Source organism: Pinus tabuliformis, chromosome 7 (assembly GCF_031772625.1).
Source record: "Pinus tabuliformis cultivar Carrire ecotype Pingquan chromosome 7, CPIR1, whole genome shotgun sequence".
In the NCBI taxonomy this organism is placed as follows: domain Eukaryota; kingdom Viridiplantae; phylum Streptophyta; class Pinopsida; order Pinales; family Pinaceae; genus Pinus; species Pinus tabuliformis.
The window spans coordinates 1,691,156,969-1,691,182,763 of record NC_142293.1 but is presented as its reverse complement, the minus strand read 5'-3'; the positions used below and the strand labels follow the sequence as shown (position 1 = coordinate 1,691,182,763).

The 25,795-nt window shown below is 37.6% G+C and overlaps 1 protein-coding gene across 10 annotated transcripts in view; it reads right to left on the bottom strand.

Annotated features, from left to right (window-relative positions):
- LOC149255020 (uncharacterized) overlaps positions 1–25,795 on the bottom strand; it is a 451,815-nt gene that overhangs the window by 235,078 nt on the left and 190,942 nt on the right. For all 10 annotated transcript variants that reach the window (XR_016267201.1, XM_089460284.1, XM_089460289.1 and 7 more), the window contains 2 exons: positions 23,285–23,404; positions 1,761–1,862 (listed from right to left, as the gene is read on the bottom strand). Coding sequence is in view for 9 of the 10 variants with exons in the window: in XM_089460284.1 (XP_089316410.1) it covers positions 1,761–1,862; positions 23,285–23,404 (222 nt within the window). In the remaining variant the exon portion in view is untranslated. The remainder of the gene's footprint in view (positions 1–1,760; positions 1,863–23,284; positions 23,405–25,795) is intronic.

Genomic DNA, 25,795 nt, shown 5'->3' with positions numbered 1-25,795 from the left:
AACTGTCGGAATTGCCAGGAACAACCGAAATTGTCGGAACAGCCTGAGCATCTGTCCCCGAAGGAGACCAGCATGCAAGGGACAGCTAACATACAACAACAAGCGTGCAAAGGACAACAAGCAAGCAAGATGCAGCCAACACATAGGTCAGTATGGCAACATGGTGTAGCAATGGCACATAATGCAGTACAGTGATGGGTACAGTCATGATTAATGAAGCATGATGAGATGCAGCATAGTGATGATGGGTGCAGCATGGTGCAGCACGGTGAGGTGCAACATGATGACGAAATGTAGCACAACGATAGGGGGAGTCACCTTGGAGAATCAGTTGAAGCAGCGTGTCTTCAACTGATCTCATGTATCATCTTCTTAGAGATGATCTATGCTCTTATCTAGATAAGTCAAAGTGTTGACTTCCGTTGTAAACATACTATCTCTCTCTCTCTGCTGAACTATTGAAGAAAATATAAGAAGAATTGATCAAGGGTTTCCCCACATTGGGGTTTGTCCCTGGCTAGCGCCACATCTTGTGTCCTCTTGTCTTGGCTTGTCTTCTACGATTTATGTTTATGTTCTATCTACAGTTTACTTTAATGCTGATGTGATTGCTAATTTGGAAAAGATATTGAGCTAACTATGAAAATTGCAATAAATTGCTCTAAGCATAGAACATACCTAAAATTAACAGAGCAACATGTCCACTGTCTATACCACGCACCTCCTCCTCCAGGAACGGGGCCAAACAATCCTACATCTATCACTTCTGATGAGTGATTATGGTAACTAGTGTCTTGTTAGTTCTTTTTGTTTTCTGGTGTGTAAGGCCTATATGGCTGTGGACCTCTCAGTTGGGTATTTTGTTTCTTTTTTGTAGCATGGTAATAGCATTGATCAACAAACCTGGTCGGGGTGAGGCCACATGCATTTTGACATCTCTATACATACCTTTTGAGTAATGAAGAACTTCGACTTACAAAGAGAAAATAATGCCCCCTTCTTCCCACCATCTTTGGCTCCTCTTTATCTAGAGACGACCACTTTTAACTCTTTCCTTTCATCCTCATTAATAGTTTGGAATCAAGATACTTTCAACCATATGCTTGTTTATATGATTGTACAGCCTTCTTGTGGGACAAGCTCTTACATAAAATGGTTTAAATTTAGATTATTATTAGCTATACTATTTGATAGGGATTAATCTTGCTTTTATTAAGCAGTCAAGACTCTTCAATAAAGTCATGAAACGAAAATATTTGGAGCAGTAAAGATATTTTCCATCATAGTCAACAAAATAAACAAACAACAATGCTCACAATCTACTTATATATAATAACATTGCTGGAAGTTTCTTTCGTAATTGTAAAAAGTAAAAAAAAAATTCCCTAGGGTCAATAGATCACAAAAATGGGAATGGGTTCTAAGTGCTAAGCTTTCCTTCTTGCTAGATAGAACATAACAAATATCTGTCATAATTCATATTCAACAACCAAAGCATATTCAAGGGTGTTAAGTACACTAGATTCCATATTGAGAGGTATATTATAAACTAGCAAAGCATTGTTGACTTCCCCAAAGAGGGAAAAAGGAAAGCCACTTTACTTTGAAGAAGTACATTGTCACTGCCTTTAAAAATTAATCTTACAAGGTATAGTTATGTTTTTCTGATTATGTACTTACATTCAACAGTAAAATAATCCCTTTCCCATTTGTCTAAACCAAAACACCTAGTCGTTTGGAGGAATCAGAACTGTCTATACCTGGAAGCGATCTTCAGGTGCGGGCTCAAGGAGTCGCTCAACAATGTCTGCCAAATGTGAGCTCATAGGAACGAATCCTCTAAAATCTACTTTCAAACGTTTCTGCAGAATTGTTGGAGAGAAAATGAAAATGATATTGTAAACATGTAAGTTTAAACCTTTGATAGTGATGCAATGCACACACAGATTCTTAATAAACAGAAAAGTAAATAATGACAAGCACACAATACATGAGAATTTATCCTGGAAACCCAAACTGGGAAAACCAGCAAACTGTTTAGACCCGCACCTCTATTTTTTTATCATCAATCAACTCCATTGTTTACAATACAATATATAGAATCTTGTAACCCCTAATCCATTGAACAGATCACATTACAACCTGAATTTCTTAACCAGAATTAGGAAACCATACAATGAAACACGATGCAGCACAAAATGCCTACAGCGAAACTGCATGCCAAAAACCCAACAAAACAAGCCCATGAAGCATGTGCATAAAAAGTAGCTTTATCTGAAAAAGACTTCTTCGTCATGTTGATGATTAGAATTAGCAATCCATAAGATAAAACTTAAGGGTTTGTATAAATGTAACTATTCTTATGCAATGTGATTAGAAGATCTCCATTGTTCTAAAACAAATGTTCAAAAATCACAATAAGGTAGCAGAAAACCATTGGAAACTAAACTAAAGCAGCCATAAAAACATAAAGAACCAGACCTGAAACTGAAAAAATCTGACTCCTAAATCCTAAATCGGATTATGATAGCAGCAGACAAAGCCCGTTGATCTCCATGGAAAGTGCTAATCAAGATCCATTATTAACCAGATTAATTCTTACATTAACCTTGATCTATACGTATACAATGGAAAGGTGGTTCCTCTACAATGAATATTCTAGAATCCACTGATATCATCATGAAAATTATCCATTAACAGAAGGGCTGCTTTAGAAGGCAGAGACTTGTCAAGGCTTTATAAAGGAAGTACAATGCTAAAGTGCAAATACGTAGATAATAAAGTGAAATTACACAAGCCCCAATGCCTCATCTCTTTGGCATTTTATCACAAAATAGATCAATTAGCAAGTTACATTAATGGTCTGCTTATATTCGCATGAAATGGCACATAATGAAATAGATTTTTGACATGGCATAATTGTTTTTTAACGTAGACGCATGGCATTGTTGAAAAATGTAACTAGGTTCGATCTTCATAATGACGTGTAATTGTGATTTTATGTAATTGATGTAAAGAAGAAAAATAAAATTATTTTTGTAATGCTTATCTCATGGGTTCCATGAACAAGGAATTTTATTTTTAGTAATGACTCCCTTTGTGAGCCCTTAGGATTGGTCATAAAGTCAAAAAGAGTCAATGTCATGTACGAAGGACCCTTCTTAGGCATGTTACATTTTTATATGAGTCAATGAAAGTGTCAATTAGCCCTCCAAGACCAAGCTCAAGCATCTACCTCAAGTCAGCCTTAAATGAAATAATGAATTTGCTCCAACAGACATGTCGGCTCACCCTCTGTTCAAGTCAGCTTATTATGGAGACTCCAATGACTATAAATAGGGCAGCTCGGCCTCATTTCAGAGATAGAATTTCGGTCAAGATCTTAAGCTAGAAAGAAGTGTGAAGGTCATCAAGAAGAAGCCTTATAACCAGCGAGGAGAAGGGAAGGAAGAGCGAGGTCTTTGGGATTGTTTTGGGACTGTTTTTGGGCCAAGTAAGCTCCACACGTGCAAGATTACAGACCTGTCTATTGCAGGAAGAAGGCCGAAATATTACAGTCACAATAAGAGATTATTTTGGGTGAAGAACAAGAAAGATATCAAGCCGAGTTGTCAAGTAAGCAGTCTCCACCTAAAGCGAAGGGAATCAAGGTTCCAAAGTTGATACTTCACACGTGCTAAGGTTTCTGAAGGAAGCCGAGAAGTTGCTGGTATAAAGCAGGGTAAAAGGAAGCAGAAATCTAAGAGATAGCTGAGGTAGAAGGAAGAAGTGGGCAGCTTGACTTTCGTTGACTCAAGGAGGAAAAATGAAGCTTTGTGTCTTGGTCTTTGTAAGGGCCGAGAACAGAAGTAAAGAAAGCAGTAAGGAATTTATCACATGTAAAGACCAAAAAACTGATAGACAAAAACAGTAAAGAATTTTAAAGCAGGTACCTACCTGAACTGCTACCTGCACTGCTGCCGATGATGTTGCCTGCGGCTACGCCGCTCCAATTACCGGGAAACCAATTCCTCCTAGCCAGACTAAGCAGAGCCTAGCTGCTCAATCCAGTAAGCTTCTCACAGGAGCTTACTGTCCCCCGTGCCCAGAACCTCAAAATGCCTAAAGCTCTTCCAATGGTCAATTTTCTTCCTCTGGTTTGCCCTCCTGGTTCTCTCCTGATTTTCTCCTCCTTTTTCCTCTGTTCTTTCACCCCCTGTGCCTGGCTCAGATCTGTGGTTTTACAATTGCGGGCTTGGCGGTGGTCGCCCTCCCGCCTACAGCCACCGCTCTTCCTCCTCCTGCCACGCCTTCGCATGCATTTCAGACTCTTAGATATTTATCCATCTGATCTATTTTGTTTATACATGTACTTTGTTTATATCACCAGGTTTGGATTATGCGTCACCTTTTATATAAGGTTTTAAATTTTATTTTTATTATAAAGTTTAATTTTATTAAGTTTAACTTTATATATTTTATAAAGTTTAAATTTACATTTATTATAAAGTTTAATTCATATTTATTTTAAAGTTTAACTCATATTTATTTTTAATATGAAGTTTATCATATCAGTTTTAATATAAAGTTTAGAACTTTATATTAGTTAATTAGTTTAGATGGGTCGTTACATACACTCCCCCTTCAGAAAACTCCGTCCCGAAGTTAGAGTTTTTATCTTATCTGATTACTTATGATAGTAATTAGTACCCCCTTCTTAGATTTTAAAATTTTTGTTTTAATATCACGAGACTATAAAATTACAGTTTTAGGTTTATGATTTTAATGGATAAATCTTACCCTACCCAGGTTCCCAATCTATTCTATAATCATCCTATCCTTCCTAATCTCTTCCGCTCCCATCCTATCCGTCCTCTACTGGAGTATGCCATAGCGTCAGTTTTACTGACCTAACCATTCATAAACTCTAAGGTGACAGCGTCGGTTATAACGACCTGATTCCCAGTAGGCATCCGGCAGTCATCATCACACGTCTAGGGGAGCGTGATTCACACAGTCCTCCCATGACTCCAGGGTTCGGAGGATAAACGGTGGGTAACACCTCCACCCCTCCCAGTAGAATTAGGGCTAATACCTTATCATAGAATCACTTTGAGCTTTAATTGTTTTGAGGTTCTGTCATCACGTGGTCATCCCGGTAACTGTTTATTATCTGCAATCATACACTTACCCATGCATTTGTAAAATGTGCATCAGCATATTCAAAATAACTCATGTATTATTCACATATGACACTACAGTATAACATATTTTGCCATATTCCATGCATGTCTTTTGACTTTCATCTAAAATGTATTCACTTCTTGACTTCTATTCCATTGTTCATGTTGACATGCATAAATAAAACAGATTTATAATATCTTAATTTCTATCAGAAGTAAAATCATTTAACGTCTTTAACTTTACCTTGACAACTATAATTTAGTAAAATGAACCACATATATCGTTTTGGTATCCATGTACCAGTAGAAATTAAACATATATTATGTCACAAAATTTCACGTTTATTTATAATCATTAAAAATGTTTCTGAGTCTCTGATTGTAGTGAAGTAAATATATACTAAACATAGTTTAAAGTTCTTCAAAATTGACATAGATTAGGGTATCTTTGACATATGTCCTCTGTATTTTCCCAAGTTGCTGATCCAAGACTATACTTGTCCCATTGGACCTTAACTTGGTCCACCAGGCGGTTCCTCAGTTGTCGAACCCTACGTTCCAGTATACGTAACGGTTCGACCGTTACGACTCCCTCGTCTGATACCTGCAATTCCTTCCATTGAAGGTTATGAGATAGATCAGCTATATAATGCCTTAATACAGAAACATGAAATACATTATGAATTCTATGCAGGTGAGGTGGCAGGGCAAGACGATAGGCAACAGGTCCAACTCTTTCCACGACTTTAAACGGTCCAATAAATCGGGGTGACAACTTTGTCCCTTTTCCGAATCAAATAGTACTTTTATTTGGTTTGATGTGGATGAAGACCTGATCCCCTACTTCATACCTCCTATCAATTCGGTGAGCATCAGCGTAACTCTTTTGTCTATCCTGCGCTTCCTTTAATCGTTGTCTAATTTGTCTTACTTGTGCTTCCATTTCATGGATTAATTCTGGTCCTATTATCACTCGATCTTCTAACCTGTCCCAACTTAATGGTGTTCTGCAAGGTCTGCCATATAAAGCTTCAAATGGAGGCATCCCAATCGAACTGTGGTAACTGTTGTTGTATGCGAATTCGACTAAGGGTAAGTACTTTTCCCAGTGTGATTGCTGATCCATCACATACATTCGCAACATGTCTTCAAGTACTTGATTTACTCTTTCAGTTTGCCCATTAGTCTCAGGATGGTAAGCAGTGCTTAAATTTAGCTGAGTACCTAAGGTTGTTTGCATACAAATCCAGAATCTGGAAGTGAATCGTGAATCTCTATCGGATATAATCTTCTTAGGTACTCCATGAAATCTAACAACTTCATTTATGAATACGCGAGCTACGTCGGCAACATCGTAAGTATCTCTTACGGGAATGAAATGGGCGCTTTTTGTTAATTTATCCACCACTACCAAAATGGCATTGTGTCTTTGAGAAGTAAGAGGTAGTCCAGTGATAAAATCCATAGAAATGGTCTCCCATTTAGACATAGGAATGTCGTGGGGTTGTAAGAGGCCCGCTGGGTGACAATGATCTGCCTTTACTTGCTGACATTCCAAACATTTTGCAACAAATTGAGTGATATCACGCTTCATGCCTGCCCAAAAGAAGAGTTTCTTGGTATCCGCATACATTTTCCCTACTCCAGGATGAGCACAATATACTGCTCTGTGGGCTTCCCCAAGGATGGTATCTCGAAGATCTTTATCCTCAGGAATATACATCCTTCCATGGAATCGTAAGATCCCATCGTTTTCTAGATCATATCCCTCAAATTTAGATTCTTTTGCCCTTTTACCCTCAAAACTTGCTCTCACCTTTAAATACCAGCTGTCTTTTATAAGATGATCCAATACTCGTTGTCTTAAGTCTACTTTAATGGGTATGAGAGAAAATACCCGAGGTCTTCTGCTTAAAGCATCTGCTACTACATTTTCTTTTCCCTTAATGTATGATATTCCGAAGTCATATTCACTTAGGAATTCACTCCATCGCCTTTGCCTGGCATTTAAGTCTCTTTGGGTGAACAAATATTGTAGACTTTGATGGTTGCTTTTAAGTGTAAAACTTCGTCCCACTAGATAATGTATCCAAATTTTTAAAGCTAGCACTACAGCGGCTAATTCTAAATCGTGAGTAGCATAGAGTTCTTCATGAGGTTTTAACTTTCTGGAAGCATATGCTATCACTCCTCTATCCTGCATCAATACTGCACCCAGTCCCTGTTTGGATGCATCAGTACATACCGTAAAGTCTTTGTCCATGTCAGGGACTCTTAGGATTGGTGTACTGGTGAGTAGTCTTTTGAGTTTAGAGAATGCTTTGTTACATTCCTCGGTCCATTCATACTTAACACCTTTACGCCGAAGGGTTGTAATTAGCTTTGCGATTTTGGAGAATCCCTCCACAAATCTTCGGTAATAACTGGCTAAACCCATAAAGCTTCGTATCTCATGTGCATTTTTCGGTATTGGCCAATCCATGATCGCTTTTACCTTCTCAGGATCTACTGAAATCCCTTCACCTGATATGATGTGTCCCAAATAATGAATCATTTCCTAAAAGAATGAACACTTAGATAGTTTTCCATACAACTGGCGTTCTATAAGACAGGAAAATGCTATCCGCAAATGATCTTCATGCTCTTTCTTATTCTTGGAATAGATGAGAATATCATCTAAAAAGACTTGCACAAATTGATCAAGAGATTCACGGAAAACACTGTTCATAAGATTCATGAATATGGCTGGCGCATTTGTTAACCCAAATGGTACCACAGTAAATTCATAATGTCCAAAACATGTCCGGAATGCATTCTTAGAAATATCATTTTCAGAAATCCTTAGCTGATGATAGCCTGATCGAAGATCAATTTTTGAAAAGACAGCAGCTCCTTTCATTTGATCGAAAAGATCGTCGATTCGAGGCATAGGGTATTGATTCTTTATTGTAGCTCGATTCAAGTCTCGATAATCTATGCATAATCTTAAAGATCCATCTTTCTTCTTCACAAAAATTACAGGAGCGCCCCAAGGTGATGTACTAGGCCGAATGTGCCCTATATTCAGTAGTTCCTTTAATTGAATTTGCAATTCCTGAAGTTCTGGAGCTGACATTCTATAAGGCATTTTAGAGATCGGTTGGGTACCTAGTTTTAATTCAATAGTGAGATCCAATTCTCTTACCGGGGGTAATCCAGGTAGTTCTTTTGGAAATACATCCGGGAATTCGGCTAACACCGGATATTGTCCTAAGGATGGTCCTTTTCCTTCGCTTACTTCTTGAATTACATAAGCCTGATAACCTTTCCTTAAACAACGCTTCATCTGCATTGCTGAAATGTAGCGTAAAGATACTTCCCTCTTGATTCCTTGAATTTGGATTACTTCTCCTTCATCATTTATGCCTAGAATTGTTTTCCCATAACAGTCTACCCAAGCTTGGTGAGCTTCTAGCCAATCCATACCTATGATAAGATCATACGTTCCTAACGCTGTGACATAAACTTTCAATTTAGTCGAACAGACCCCTAGGTCAATTTTGCATTGATCCACACTCAAGCCCACGGTTTGGAGTTCTCCTGAGGCCATTTCCACTTGATGGAAATCATTTTGTCTACGAGCTGCCAACCCACATTTGTTTAATGCATATGACGAAATGAAACTATCTGTGGCATCAGTATCAAATAAGATTTAGAATTTTATACCATTGATAATACCTGAAGATTCCACTACAGTGGATTGATGTGTTGCTTGGTCGTTACTGACTACTGCGTGAATTCTATGATTACCTCGATTGTTTGATATCGGTTCCTTTCCAGTCTTATGCAATATATTCGACGAAGCTTCTGGACAGTCACATTGAAAATGCGGTCCCCCACATCCCCAACAATTAAGCTGCGTTGATCCTCTTGAATCAGGACATGAATTTCTAGAGAACAAGCTTCGTCCTCTCATGTTGATTCCTCTCGAATTTCTTCCTCTATTGATAGTCCCTCGAGATGTCCATGGGCTGGTGTTTGATGATTCCGCGGCTATAGTATTTACTGCCATGGGAGCTCTTGTCCCTACATTTCTTGGGGTAAACCTGTTACCATAAGGTGGCCTCGAGCTACCTCCTCTGAAAAAGTTTCGGGGAGTCTTTCCTGGAAATCCTGATTGGAAAGGCCCTGTTGGCCCCATATCTTTTTTTGATTCCAAGGTGCTCTTCTGCATAACGGCCACATTCGACTGCCTCGGCTACTGATGATGGTTTCCACATGCTCACCAAGGCTCTGATGCGAGGATTTAACCCAAATATGAAGCGTTCAGCTTGACGTTCGTCAGAATCTAAGTAGTGAATGTATTTTACAAGCTCCATAAACCTTATCTCGTATTCTTCCACCGTTTTATTTCTCTGAATTAATGTATGAAAGGCTCTGGCTTGCTGTTGTTGAAAGTATGGAGGTAAATACTTTGCGCGGAACCTTTCCTCAAATAGTTCCCAAGGGACATTATCCGATGTAAGGTGCAGCTGCTTCTCCAGATTTCCCCACCAAATCAAGGTACTTTCCTTTAATTGAAACACGGCAATTTTTGTTTTTGCCGAAGAAGAATATTCTCTTAGCCTAAAGCATCTCTTCATTCCTTCTAACCATGCTTCAGCGCGTTCACCTGCTCGACCTCCTGAGAATTCTGGGAGTCTAATTTTATGAAGCTCCCTAGAAATGTCTTCTTTCGATCTTCTGGGCTCAGAATTATTTGGTTCCGCTGAACTGGTGGCTACATGCTGAAATTCCTCTTTGGTTTTAGCCTTAGTTGATTCTTTTAATGTCTCCAATAAGGCTTCCAAAGAGTTCATTATCACAGTCAACTCTGGCACTGAGGCGGTTGATGTTGATAATGGTCTTGGTGGTGACGATGGTGATGGGGATGATGATGGCGACGGTGGCGGCATTAATGGTGGTGATGTTGCCTGATCACGTCGTCGTCGCTCATACGTCCTTACCATTGTAATGGTTCCTGAACACATAATAAAATTCTATAAAAAATTTTGAGGTAGACAACTGAATTTAACACATAATTTTCTTTTGCAACTTCACATTCATAAACGGGTATAGTTTTGCTATTTTTATCCGCTAGGCGGATCTTACTGGTACCGAGGTCAAGGAGGGTGGTCTCGCGACCTCCTTGTCCTAATGCAGGGTATTCTATCCTAATATGAATAATGCAGAAGTGTATGGTTATTAGCTCCTAAGGTAAGACATCTAAAGTTTATTTACCAAATAACATCCATGATTGAAAAATGTTAAATGTCTCGTTACAATGTACGTTGGTAACATACCCGCCATACCTCAATCTAGCTATTACATTTAAGGAAGGTCATACATATTTATATTCTGAATATATTACTTGGATATGGATTAAATCTATAAAAATGAAGGGTTGTTTTGGTTCCATATCAGTTTGACCTTTAGCCGAAAAATTTACCCTAGACATGTCATGATTAAAATCTAGAAGAGATATAGTTCAGCAGTCTATCATAAAAAGTAGATTGGGTTTAAACGGAGGAAATAAATTAGGATAAAATGTGATTATGATTTTTAAGAAGGACTCCGTCAAAGGATATAATTACTACAATTTTGTTCTCTAAGGGATGCTTTGGAAAGTAGTTTTTATAAATTGCACATAACACTTTAATGGTTGATGCAAATGCAAATTGACTGCAATAGAATTCATAGAAAATTTTGTGCTATCATAAGTTCAGGTTTCACAATATTTGGCAGAGAACTTGCATAGATATTATCTGAAAAATTTAGCTGTTCCTTTCAACTTCAAACTGGCAAATCTAGGAGGCTATGAATGATCAAACAACATAACAGGGAACCTATCAAGTTACATTTGATTACTGTCAAGGAACATAAAAAGGAACCTGTTAGAAGGGTTCATAAAGGCTGCATGCTAGGGCCAATCAGCATGTGCATACCTAGAAAAATGCCAAAAGATAAAGTATCCTAGAAATTTGTCATCTTAAAAGTGTGTGCCATCACCTATTGACTAGTGAATCCATTTGAACAAAGAGAAAAGATAATTTCCAAGCAACTGTAAATTGAGGTAAGGACCAGAACAAACTTTATAAGATCAGCCACAAAAGTTATTTCATAGGTAGAGTTAACATACATGCATAACTTTGAAAAGGAATCACCTATAAAGGGTTGAAACAAAATCTTCATGTAATAAATGTGTCAGATACATGGTCAAATGAAGTTGAGGGTTATCAAGATATGCTTTTGAAGTATGCAAGTTTATTTGGAAAGAGCATTCACTAGACCTAGATCAGAAGGTTGCCTACCATTGCACCACGGATCCCTGCCTCTAAACAGAAATGACTTGATGATCAATTCTGCTCACTGTTCAGAAGAGAAGATCCTCTAAAAACACAATTTGAATGATGAACTTTTGAGATCTTTCAGCTGAATGAAATCAGTCAACTGGAGCCCTTATCAAAAGATGAAAAAGGCTAGAACGATGCTAAAATTCTGGTGAATTACATGTGATAATTTTATTTTATTTTTAAGTTTGTTTTTACTATCTATTTCATTTCTCTTTTTTTTTTTAACATTACTTTATTATATTCTTTATTCCTCCATTATGCTCTTTATATATATATATATTTGCCTTTGGTTCAGGCCCCATAAAATTCCTCTTATTTACACTCTTATTCTGTATCTTTTTCTTTCCTTCAATCTTATTATATTTCTTTCTGTTCACTTACCTTTATATATATATATATATATATATATGCATTACTCATTTTTACGTTATTATATATAGATTTTATCTATTGCAATTTTAAGATAACACATTCAAGATCCAAGCGACGGAGAGACCTACAAGCGGAACTACAGGCAATATGCGTCAATTCGCAAGACAATTTCCCAGTAATTAATGTAAATATATAAGTAGAAATTTTAAAGGACATTTTTGTTTTCCACCTCTACCAATGCCACCTGGGCATCCAGAACCAGAAAATTGAGTTCTTCTTTATGTCGTCATAGCGTGATATAAAAGTGATTTTATTTCAATCATTGCTAGGTATATATCAGTGTTGATAATATCGCCGATATCTCGGCGATATTCGTAAATATCGCGCTATTTTCTGCGAAACGAGATATCGGCCCTAAAATATCGCGATATTTTCCAACTTTGAAAATCGCGCGAGAAATCCGAAATATCGGCGATATATTCCAAAATATCGCGCGACAATGGTAAATATCGCGGCTGGCTGTTAAAAAATTTCCGCGCGGGCTGTATAAAGGGTTTTTGCGCTTGGTGTTAAGTCATTTTAGTTTTTAACTTTTGTTTGAGCGCTGGAAGGTTGCTGCGAAGGAGGCCCGAGGGTTTGAGGGGTGCTTTCCAGTTTCCATTCGTTCAAAGTTCATACTGATACAGGTACCGTAACAGAGTTTTCAGTGACAGTGTCCATCGTAGACAGACATTGAAGTTATAGATGGGTTTGTGATAGTGTCTATTTTCAATGCATTCAATACGCCTTTGATGTGCATATCAATACGCCTTGATATTCGTCATGGTTTAGATTTTAATGATATTGTCATTCTACCATAACCCTAACTGATATACAAATGACATGGTTCAACGGTCAACCTGTGACATCTTCACACTATCCTTGCGCAGTGGGCTTTGGATACACATCAGTTACCTCAATACTTGATAACAGGAACCATGTTTGTAATATATGTAGCAGTAACCAGATCTTGAGACAGTGCCTTTAACCCTGCTGTGACTATGACCCTTGATATGGTAAAAATCACGTGACTGAAGTTGTTGCTAACTGTGACTCTAATGAATAACGGTGATATGTATTATGGATATGTCATATGACCTATGTGACTTGGTGATCTTGTGACATTAATACATGACTTAGGATGATGATAGTAATAAGGGACAACGCTCTAACATTAAAATTGGTGGTGTCAAGTGTGATGAATGATCTAGTATCTACAACATGCAGGACTGCTTCTTGGGCATGATTGTCTTGAGATTGTGGGAAAAGTATTAGGTTGATACATATATGATATTGCCAAGGAGCAGAGAATAGGAGAAGAGTTGTGCTATTGAGTGTTTTGGCATCATTTAACTGTGATATGATTTATAATATTGTGCAGGAAATTAATTAAGTGTTGGGATTAATGTCCCACACATGCACATAGTGTTTAAGGCTGAGACAGTGAGGAGGATATCACTGTAATATTACCCCAAACTAGTTTCCAAACCGCATATAAAATTAAATATCAGTCCATATAAAATTAACAACACAGGGAAGCATATAAAATTAAATATCAGTCCATATATTTGAGTTTGTAAGGTTTAGTTCACTGAGGAGTTTTCATAAACAGTTTGCAGGCAATGTACAGTGATCAACAAGAAAGCAAGAAAGCAATCTATGTCACTGTCATCATGAGTCATAACAGTTATATATTTTTAATTTTTTACACTACACTTCAACAGTCAACTTGTATTACACTTCAACAGTCAACTTGTATTACACTTCTATTCAAGAATCAACAGTCAAGTTAAAACTGTTTTGTAATGATGTGGTTATTTGAATTTTGTAATTTGAAAAATTTCGTATTACTTATTAAGTTACTAATTCCAAATTTTTTTTGGTGCTGTAGATTTCCTTTTGAGTTAGCCCACTACAAAATACAAATATGCCAAAAAACTTGGACCCATTTTGGGAGTATGGGACCCCTGATGGTGGGACAAATCGTGCATATCTTTCATGCAAATTGTGTGGGACCAAGATGACAGGTGGGGTTACACGACTGAAATACCATCTTGCTAGACTCACTGGACATGATGTTGGCATTTGTACAGTTTCTAGTCCGGAGCTTATACAAAAAGCTCTTGAGGCAATTGAAGAAAAGGACAGAAAGAAGGAAGAGGCGGAAAGAAACAAAGCTGAACGTGCAGGTAGATCTTTCGGGATATGTTCTCCTGATTTTGATGTTGAGGGTAGTGGGCCTACTGGCCCTAGTGGGAGGGGCTCCACAACTGGCACACCATCACATGCTAGCGCTACTGCTAGTGTGAATGCGAGGTCATCATTTTTTGTTCCACGAACAGGAGCTGGAGCACAACCTGGCATAAAATCACTTGTTAAAAAAAAGGAGAAGCAAGAAGCAGATAGAGTCATGGGGAGGTGTATTTTTTGGAGCGACTTACCTCTCAGCATCACAAAAACCAATCCATTTTGGCAGCCAATGTGTGATGCTATTGCTGTTGTGGGCCCAGGGTACAAAAGTGCCACATATGAGGAGTTGCGGGGGCCAATTCTTCAAGCAGAAAAACAAGACATCAACTCTAGATTGGCGGAGTTGAAAAAGACATGGGAATTCACTGGATGCACAGTGATGTCTGATGGTTGGACAGATAGGAAGGGTAGGACCCTTCTAAATTTCTTGGTACATTGTCCTAAAGGTACCATGTTTATTAAATCGTTGGATGCATCAGAACATATCAAAGATGCAGCAACGATATGTGAGTTGTTAGATGGGTTCATTCGGGAGATTGGTGTGCAGAATGTGGTGCAAGTCATAACAGACAATGCAGCTAATTATGTGTCTGCCGACAGAATGCTTATGGAGAGGCATCCCACATTGTTCTGGACTCCATGTGCAGCGCATTGTCTTGATTTGTTGCTTGAGGATATGGGGAAACTCTCCTTCATCAAGGAGGCAGTTGATATGGCTAGGAGCATCCCCAAGTTTATTTATAACCATGCTTTTGTTCTTAGCCTTATGAGGAGGTTCACTAGAAACAAGGAGTTGCGGCGTCCTGCCATCACGCGTTTTGCCACAACCTTTATTACTCTTCAGTCTTTGCTTCGATGTCAGTTCGAGTTGAAGCAAATGTTTGTGTCTGATGATTGGCGTAATTGTAGATACAGCAGGAGACCTGATGGGAGAGCCATTGCAAAAATGGTGTACTCTGAGACATTTTGGCGTGGAGTACAAGAAGCATGTGCAGTTAGCGAACCTATAGTAAAGGTTCTTAGATTGGTGGATGGAGAGAAGCCTGCAATGCCTTATTTGTATGAGGGCATGGATAGGGCCAAGGAGGCCATTCGTTCCTATTATGCAGACAAGGGTTCTGCTGGCCTTAATAGGCAGATGATGTTATGGGATGTGATCGATAGTCGGTGGACAGGGATGCTTCATCGACCCATTCATGCAGCAGCACTCTTCCTCAACCCTGCATTTGCATACAAATGCAACTTTGGTTTTGATGGCGAGGTGATGGAAGGGCTCCATTCCTGTATTCAGAGGATGGTACCTGATTCTGAGCTTCGTAGCAAAATCAAGCGCGAGGTACAGTGTTATCAGGATTGTGCTGGCCTATTTGGCTTTGATGATGCCATTAAGGAAAGGGACCTCTTCATGCCACGTAAGTGACAAGTCATCACTCATTAGAAATTAGAAATTTGAATTTAATTATGTTTTAACTTTTAAGTTTTTGAATTTTTTATTTCATTATTTTGTTGTAGATCTTTGGTGGCGAAGCTATGGTGCAAGGGCACCAAATTTGCAAAAATTGGCTATACGAATCTTGAGTCAAACATGTAGCTCTTCAGGGTGTGAGCGCAATTGGAGTGTATTTGAGAAAATACACGCCAAAAAGCGCAACAGGTATAACTTTGAACTCAAGCCTTCAGTTGAGCAATTACACTTATTGTAATTTTTAATTTTTAATTTATGACCTTCAAGTGTCAAGAGTCAAGAGTCAAGACTCATTACTTTTTTTGACACTCTTACAGGTTGGAGTTCGCACGCCTCAACGATTTGGTGTATGTGCATTACAACATCCGACTTCGAGTGAGGCAAATAGAATCACCAGTGGATCCAGATGCCATTTCCTTAGACAATATTGATGTATTGTCTCCGTGGAGGGTGGAGTCTCAGGAGCCCATATTGGAGGAGTCACCTTCATGGTTAGAGCCAGGGGCAGCAAGAGGAGGACTCGGAGTCAGAGGAGCAGCAGCACTTAGAGGAGGAGCAGGAGGAGCAGGAGGAGGAGGACACTGCGGGAGCATCAACATCAACACCATCTGCTATAGATATAGGAGAGCATAGCTCCATGCCTATCACTCATTATTTGACATTAGGTGCAGAGGCAATGTCAGGGCCTTCTACTACTAGGGGCAGGCCTGGCAAACAGCCCATCATGTTTTCCCGTAAAAGGGGGAGAGGGCAGTAGATAGATAGCTGCTAGTTTTATTTGTTATGCTACATGTAACTCATGATGATGAGATACTTTTATTATTATATGTGATGTTATTTTGTATTGGTTCTCCACATTTGAGTCCTTGAATGGACAATTATCAGGGATTAGCACGATTTGGTATCGCCTTTGATATATCATTTCTATTTGACTTCATATATATCAGTGTTTTCTTCATATTTATGTGCCAATGTGTTTATTTCATGTTGTTATTGCTTTATATGTTTAAAAATCTGAAAAAAATGAATATATTATGCATTTTTTATGCTTGCTTTTGTTGTTTAAATTCTGAACATGAAGATGTTGCTTTAAAAATTAAAATAGTTTCTTGAGTGTTTGCTGGGCACTGTATAGTTATACTCATTTAATGCCGCCAATTTTTTGTTTTTTTGTGCCCTAGGTTTGAATTAGTTCACTACAAATGTCAAATATGCCAAAAGCCTTGGACCCATTTTGGGAGTATGGGGAGGCTATTGGTGGGGCAAATCAGGCATATATATCATGCAACTTGTGTGGGACCAAGATGTCAGGAGGGATTACACGATTGAAATACCATCTGGCTAAACTCTCTGCATATGATGCAGATGTGATGCCTTGTATGGTTTCTAGTGCAGAGGTTATACAAAAAGCTCGTGAAGCAATTGCTGAACAAGACAGAAAGAAAGCTGCTAGGGAGAGACCAATGGTCTCAGATAGATAGCTGCTAGTTTTATTTGTTTTGCAACTTTTGCTACATATAAGTTTATAACTCATGATGATGAAATACTTTTAAAGTTTTATATATGTGATGTTGTTTTGTTTGAGTCCTTGATTGGACAATTATCAGGGATCAGCAGGATTTGGTATCGCCTTTGAAGTTTGATGTATCATTTCTATTTGACATCATATATATCAATGCCTTCTTCATATTTATGTGCCAATGTGTTTAGTTCATGTTGTTATTGCTTTATATGTTTAGAAATCTGAAAAAAATGAATATATTATGCATTTTTTATGCTTGCCGATATTTGCCGATATTTTCGCCGATATTGCCGATAAGATATTTTTTGGACCCTCGCCGATATTTTCCCGATACCGATATTATCAACACTGGTGTATATATATATATATATATATATATATATATATATATATATATATATATATATATATATATATATATATATATATATATTTTGTATTTAACTCTTACGGTGTTATTTAAAGTGTCAACATAACAGATCCTGCTCATTACCAACGCAACGTGTTTACCATTAAACCACAAGAACGGGACTTAGCTTATTTGTGATCTCGTGGTTAATAATATTAATGCTATGTTTGATGTCACGGGTTCGATTAACAGCACGGGGATATGACTAAAGAATTGAAAAGCGGTACTTTATAGTACCCACCCATTTTTTTCATGTTTATAAATCAAACAACCGTGAACCCTTTTTTTGTATACAACCCAAGGCTTCTGAAATGCTGGACAAAATATATTTTAAATGAATTTAAATATTTATGATTATGTTTTAAAGGCTCCAATTCGAATATATAGTTTATAATATACATTAGCGATATAATTTATTGCCATTCGTCAACAGAGATTTATTCCATGGACACGGGTTAGATAGAAAAGGGAGATCTACGTGCCTCCCGGATTTCCTCCCACAAGTCGATACCGTCTGGCCCTTACGTGTCATCCAATCCGTGTGAATTTGATATATTTCTGAGATAGCTGCGATCCTGAAACCTATTTTGAACGCAGGCTTGGAGAGTCGAATTTCTCGAAATTCATAGGAATAGTTGGTGCATATACGTCATTCTTTCGCGGGCAGCATGTGCTTATGCTCTGTTGAAAAAAATAATTTGCTGCAGTCAAGTTTTTCTGCAATTGTTTTAGATTATAACTTTTAACCTCACATATTTCTCAATAATAAAATTGTTATTTTGTTACTGTAAAGAAACTATTTTTATTCATATTTAAATAGATGTTAAATAAGTTGCGTAGATTCGGATCAACATTTGTTGACGATACTCAAATTTGTCTCATTTAGGATGCAGAATGTGTTGATATATTATGTTTTCTAGGAACAGGGGTTGTTTCCTAAGAAATGGATTCAAGTTCGGGCTCCATTCCACGATGCTATCAACTGCATGGTTCAAGAGGATATCGCTTCGCCCTGGACAGGATCATTCTTAACGGTGCAGAGAGTCATGATCGTGATGGCCTCACAGCTGATACGATAATGATATGAATGGGTTCTCTCATCCAGCTAATTTACATTTAACATCTTTCCCTTTTATTTTATATAATACTGAAGCTTCCTTATTCTGATAATTGCATTCTAGACTGATGCCTACTCTACCAATCTATTCTACTGTCAAGCTGGTTTAAAGGTAACTGAGAGAGAGCGCTCAAATTTCAATGACCATTTATAGATCATCTTCAGACAAGGAAAATGAGCAAATTTCCAATATGGAGCTAATCTAGCTGCAACGTAAATTTATTCGATGGATGTTTATGCAAAGTTATAGCGTTAATTACTTCTAGGGCCTGTAAGGTCTCCAGGGTTCGAAATTGGGCTCTGATACCAAATGTAAGGGCCGAGAACAGAAGTAAAGAAAGCAGTAAGGAATTTATCACATGTAAAGACCAAAAAACTGATAGACAGAAACAGTGAAGAATTTTAAAGCAGGTACCTACCTGAACTGCTACCTGGACTGTTGCCGATGATGTTGCCTGCAGCTACGCCGCTCCAATTACCGGGAGACCAATTCCTCCCAGCCAGACTAAGCAGAGCCTGGCTGCTCAATCTAGTAAGCTTCTCACAGGAGCTCACTGTCCCCTGTGCCCAGAACCTCAGAATGCCTAAAGCTCTTCCAATGGTCAATTTTCTTCCTCTGGTTTGCCCTCCTGGTTCTCTCCTGATTTTCTCCTCCTCCTTTTTCCTCCGTTCTTTCCCCCCCTGTGCCCGGCTCAGATCTGCAGTTTTATAATTGCGGGCTTGGCGGTGGCCGCCCTCCCGCCTGCAGCCACCGCTCTTCCTCCTCCCGCCACGCCTTCGCATGCATTTCAGACTCTCAGATATTTATCCATCTGATCTATTTTGTTTATACATGTACTTTGTTTATATCACCAGGTTTGGTTTATGCGTCACCTTTTATATAAGGTTTTAAATTTTATTTTTATTATGAAGTTTAATTTTATATATTTTATAAAGTTTAAATTTATATTTATTATAAAGTTTAATTCATATTTATTTTAAAGTTTAACTCATATTTATTTTTAATATGAAGTTTATCATATCAGTTTTAATATAAAGTTTAGAACTTTATATTAGTTAATTAGTTTAGATGGGTCGTTACAGTCTTGGAGTGGCAAATAAGTCAAGGGTCTTGGTCTTGGTATTCGTCAATTGAAGTCTCTATAAGAAAAAGAATTTGTTCAGGTTTTCCTCTCAAGTGGGTGACGTTTTGGCCTTGGTTGATAGTGTATATTTTGTGTCTCGTGTCTCTTTATGGTTTATGCATTGGTAGTTGTTTGATGAAGAAGAACACTATAATAATCTATGTAAAAGAAGATCCTAATCTAAGAAGTAAAAAGCATTCACAAGCAGGTATCTAAAGAAGAGAAATCATCTAATAGTTATGCCCTAGATTTCTCAACATGGTATCAAAGCTAAGGTAACAAAGTCAAGGAAGGGCATCTTATCAAGGGACACTCAAGGTTCAAACCTCAAGGAAAGCATCAAAGTGAATCTAGAAGTCAAGATCTACAAGGAAGTAACAAAACTCTAGTTGAAGAAAAAGTCTACATCAAAACGAAGTCTTGGAAATCTCCAGTCATCATCAAAAGACCACAAAGACCCTCATTAAGTTGAAGAGATCTACGAATCAAGGTAGCTTGAAGTAAATTCATCCAAGAGAAGCACTTCAAGATCAAGATCACATCATCATCTTGAAGAAAGTAAAAACCCTAGATCAATCAAAAAAGCATTCCTAGGATCCGCTCTCAATCATTTTGAAGTTGAAATATCTTGAAGACTATTTATCCAAAGGAAGCTAGATCTAAAGGCATTGTCATCATCAAAAAATGTCAATCTATTTTTATTGGAGAAAGGACTTCGTCTGGAAGAAGATCATTCAAAAGGCATTAAGACATCTTCATCAATCATCATCATCAAAGGGATCAAGTTGAAGATTTCATCTTCACTTGGCAAGTAAATATCTTTTCTTCTACAATCTAACTTAGTAAAATGAATTCATTTTGCAAGGAGATCTATAAGTTGGTTGGGTCATTGAACTTCCTTGCATGGAAAAGGAGGATAGACATAGTCCTCTAAGAAAATGAAGCCATTGATCATGTCAATGGAAAGGTCTCCAAACCATCCGAAGGACAAGCACTAGAATACATGGAAAGGGATCTAAGGGCTCAAGAGATTCTTAAGGAGTCTGTCAAAGCTCCCCTCGTTTCCTATATAGCAGAGCTGGAGACATCAAAAGAAATATATGATAAGCTGGTAGAACTATTCTCCGAAAGTGTGATAAGAAAGGTCATATCACTTAGATCTTATCTATTCAAATTAAGGTATCAAAGGATGAAGGGATATCTACATGTCTCTCCAAAGCATCTTAAATAAGAACTCAACTGCAAGATCGAAGAGAGATGATATTTGATTAAGAAATGGTCTCCATTGTTCTAAATGCATTAACCGATGAACAAGGTAACCTCATAGCAAATTCCCATAAGGAGAAGAATGTTATCCCATTCAACAACTTGTGATTTCTATGCAAGATAGAAGAAGACAGGTTGAAGGTAAAAAGTGATGAAGGATCAAGTGAAAGGGGTCAAACATTTACTAAAAGGAAAGGAAGTTCGGGAAGCATAGTTCTCAAAAAAAACATGTCTAAGATTCAATGCTATGAATGTCAAGAATATGGGCATTACAAAAGAGATTGTCCTAAAATCAAGAAGGGCAATAACAAACGAGGAAGAGAAGAAGCCGGTATCACCGAAGAAGTGGAGGAAGCTGAAAAGAAGAAGTCCAAGAATGAGGAAGTAAGAGATCTCTACAATGACTGAGATAGTCTTCCTCACCCAAGTTCTTTTCAAAGTTCCTGTTCTTAAGTCTTCTGTTGTAAGATATGGCTATCATGATTCACTAAGAAAATTGATGGGATGCATCATGGCATCATAGAAGAACTGAAAGCAAGAGCTCGTGACATCATCATAGAGAAGCATGAAAGATAGTTGAAATTGAAATCTATGGCAGTCAACTATGAAGGATATAGCTCTTGGGAACTTCATTGGAAACATAAGTGGCACTTATGGAAAGGAAAAAGTCATCCAGGACAAAGCTCATCATACATCAGTCAAAAGGAAACATTTGTTGGATGGGGATACTCTAGATCCTCAAGATTCTCTGATGGAATCTTCATCGAAAGGTTCACCGATCAAGAGGGGAAGCAAGTGTTTCATCAGGAAATCCAACCTGTGGAATTCATGGGATTATGGTATGATGACAAAAGAGATTTTGCAGATCTAGGGATTGAATTTCCTTCAATCAAGGAAGATGCTGAAGGAAGTATGCATGACATAAAGGAAAATGAGGTATGTATGCTTACATTCAATATTGTAGACTCATGTCATATGATTGCAGGTAAACATGGATAAATGCTCTATCTCGAGAGCATGATCAAGGATCTCCTCCTTCGAAAGGATGCAAGAAAGCATAAGTCACACATTGCCTAAATGAGATCAACATAATATGTCCTCATATGTAATATGAGGTGGTTGACAATAATTGGAGGAACTCTGATTGGAAGTTTCTGGGAATGAAATGTGTGAAGAAAGGAACAAAGAGATCATGGGATATGCAACCATGGAAAAGGCAATCAATATCCAAAGACTAAAAGATTTGACTAGGATATCTCCATGAAAGATATGAAGACTCTAATGAAGTCTGAAAAATAAAGAGACCCTTGACAATGTATATCTTTGGGAGACGTTTCAATATGTATGCAGGATGCTGATGCAAATTAGAAGATGTCATGATAAAAGACCATCACAAAGGTAATTTTGATTTAAGTGTTCATTTCTTATTTTGAACGAATATCTGGATGGGTTTATGCAGGACTGCCAAGGGAAGATCTATGGATATCTTCCACCACCGATGCCCATGTAGTAGACTGTAGGATGAAGGATCCTTAAGGAAACATGGCATGAAGAAGGTACAAAAGAGCATATTTCATCTATAGTCCCAACAATAATCTGAGATCAATCTCCAAACTAGAATAAAACTAATAATGTAATTTTAGTTGGCCTTTTGTTTTCTTTTTCACACAGCATGGGTCCTAAAAATAAGACTGCCAGCTAAAATAAAAAGATGTTCATGCAGAGAATGAAAAATTCTGACTAGCAAAGGCAGGGCTACAAGCAATGGACCACATCATGCAGCCTGAGTGTTCATGACTCGTAACTATACTTGCATTTTATAATAGCAAAAGTTCAGAATAGGCATGCCTTCAAATTCCTCTTTGCACTTCCATTGATTAAATTCTGCATGCAATTTTTTTACAATCAAGCACTACTCTGTTTCCTAGCATTAATTTTATTAATTTCACAAAAGAAACAATGGCACTTCTCTTGCCTAAGTAATCTATGTCAAAAATAAGAAAGGAAAAACTTTGTTATACCCAGACTAGGCTAGAAGTGAGATGATTAGCAGACAGTTTCTATAAGCAATTAAACTATTATCATAAACAAAATTGTATGCATTTAAAACAATGTTTCCAAGGAAATTGCAATTAATTTTCATCATATTCAATGAATTGAAAATACAGAACCGAGGCATGAAAAGACCTGAGGGAAATATGAAGGAGATCGTCCTGAAAGCATATATAAAATGGTACCACCTAAGCCATATAAGTCAGTCTGCAAAGTAGCACGATTTTGAAACTGCTCTGGGGCCATGTATCCATACTGCAAGTGCCAGGGTGAAACAAGGTGTCAGCTGCTTAATGTCCACAAACAAGTCAAAAACATCATCTCCTAATAGTAACCATATCTACAAGAAGCTATGTTGCATGGGGACACACCCCCAGATAAAAAATAAAAGAACCTGTACCCATCATTCCATGTTTCAGGGACTTGAGGAACCTTAAGAAATATCCCCAAACTGCTAGGGACTTAATTGGAGACTCGGGGACTTGTTTACCATCCCCAAGCCATTCTAGGAAGATTTCAGGGAGATTCTGAACAGATTTTTGGGATGTTGTAGGAAGATTTCAGGGCAGATTTTAGAGATATTCTGGGTATGTATCTTCAATTTTAACAATGGACATTGATGATTGAACAATATCATCATTTTTCCCATCCATTTTTTTTGTATTACAATTAATCTGAAACTGTTGTATAAGTTGCAGCTCAAAACATGGGTTTTGTATGATGGGTTTCAATTTGGGTTAGTGGTCATTTAACTATTGTTTTTCAGCAAGAAGTTAGAACATTACAAAAAGCGAAGTCTGTGTGTCAAAAAACCATGAAATTCGACATTTCAAAGAGCTGATCCTCATGGTCATTTCTCTTGTTCTTCTCATTTTTAGGGTCCTGCCAACTCTTACATATTGTAGATGGGTTTCTACTATCTAGGAAGCATTCAAGTCAAGTTCTTCAACCATCCCAACCTCAAGAATTGTGAAAACAATCAGATGTTAGTGACTTGGATTAGGTACTAAATGTTGAATAGATTACTATTATATCACCTGCTTAATCTAAAATATGAATCTAATCTCTTTACAGAAGCCAAGTGTTTTGTAGTGGTTTTCAACACAGCTGTAAAAAACTGCATAACCTGTTGAGAACGGAATGCTTTTAAGTTTTATCATAATCGTCATTAACAAGAAATGTGAGGAAGAAAAGCTGTTATAGAGAGTGCTTTGTCCTATAAACCCTTCATGGACCTTGTTGCAAACTGAAATAGTTACATTTAAGTTTCCTAAAGTTAAATTGCATTTTGTTTATGTCTAGGGGCCAATAATGCGTCAAGTGGGTCTTAATTAAGTCCACGCATTGTATTTATTTCATTAATGTTAGTCATACATAAATACATAGAGGAGATGACTCTTGGTTTCATCTTCCAAGACCTTCCATGGTTCTTGACATTCATGTATGACTCTTCATATTCCTAAATTAATATTTACAAAATACCATAATCCCAATGATTCAGTATCCATCATCCCCGCCCCCCAAAATCAGAAAAGGTGTTTGTAAGTCCAAGCATCTTTCTAAACTTTCTGAACTTTTCTCTTCTAGGCGCTTTGGCGAAGATGTCTGTAATTTTCTCACTTGTGGAACAGCGTATCAGCTAAATAACCTTGGCCTCTACATGATGTCGAATCAAATGGCACTTCATCTTGATGCACGTGGTTCAATCATGCAATTTAGGCTTCTTGGCCAACTTGATTGCAAAAGTGTTATCAATAAAAAGTCAAGTAGCATTCATGATTCACCTGTTTCTACCGAAAATCCTCTAGTAACTTCCTCCACACAATCTCCTTCGTCACCTCTGCAACAGCGACGTCAGCTAAATAGCCATGGCCTCTACATGATGTTGAATCAAATGGTACATCAAGGTGGTGAACAGGAAGGCCAAGAAAGATGAATTTCTTTGATGGGAAAATGACCTTCAAATACCACTAACCAAGGACGCTTAAGATCAATTCCAAAGTTTGAGCTAGGGTTTGAGTTTTCTTTCAAACTAGCCAAGCGAATAGCCTCAAAATTCGAGGGTCACTAGAGAGGACAACAACATAGTAGCCTATCCAATTGGTTTTCAATGCCACCCCTCCAATGCAATTCACACAAGGACCTAGCTAGCTGTCTAGGGTAAGGGAAAAAAAATTAAGGAAAGAGAAATAATTTAAGGAGAGATGACCATCAAGGATTTAAAACTAGTACCTGTACTTTGGGAGATTAGGAGTCATGAAAGATTTCAATGTGGATAATTCGCTATTCAAGGAGACCTAAAGAAGCAAATCCGCTAGCCCTTTTAGATATTTATACTTCAAAGACATATGTTAATGTATTTTCAAGGATGAAATGCTACAATCGTCTAGGAACATTCATTCATTCACTATCAAATGAGTAACACATGCAAGAATTCCCAATAGTTATAATTTGAAATGATATTTTAACAATTAGGGCACATTAACAACAATGAAACATTGTTCCATACATTAGACATTAGTAAATTGCAGAAATTTCATCATAAATAGCACTTACATGATAGTGAAGAATCTTCCATCTAAAATCTCCTCGGGATCTCAACTGCATACTTGCCTTGCCCTAGGAAAAATCTCTCCTGGTTGTTTC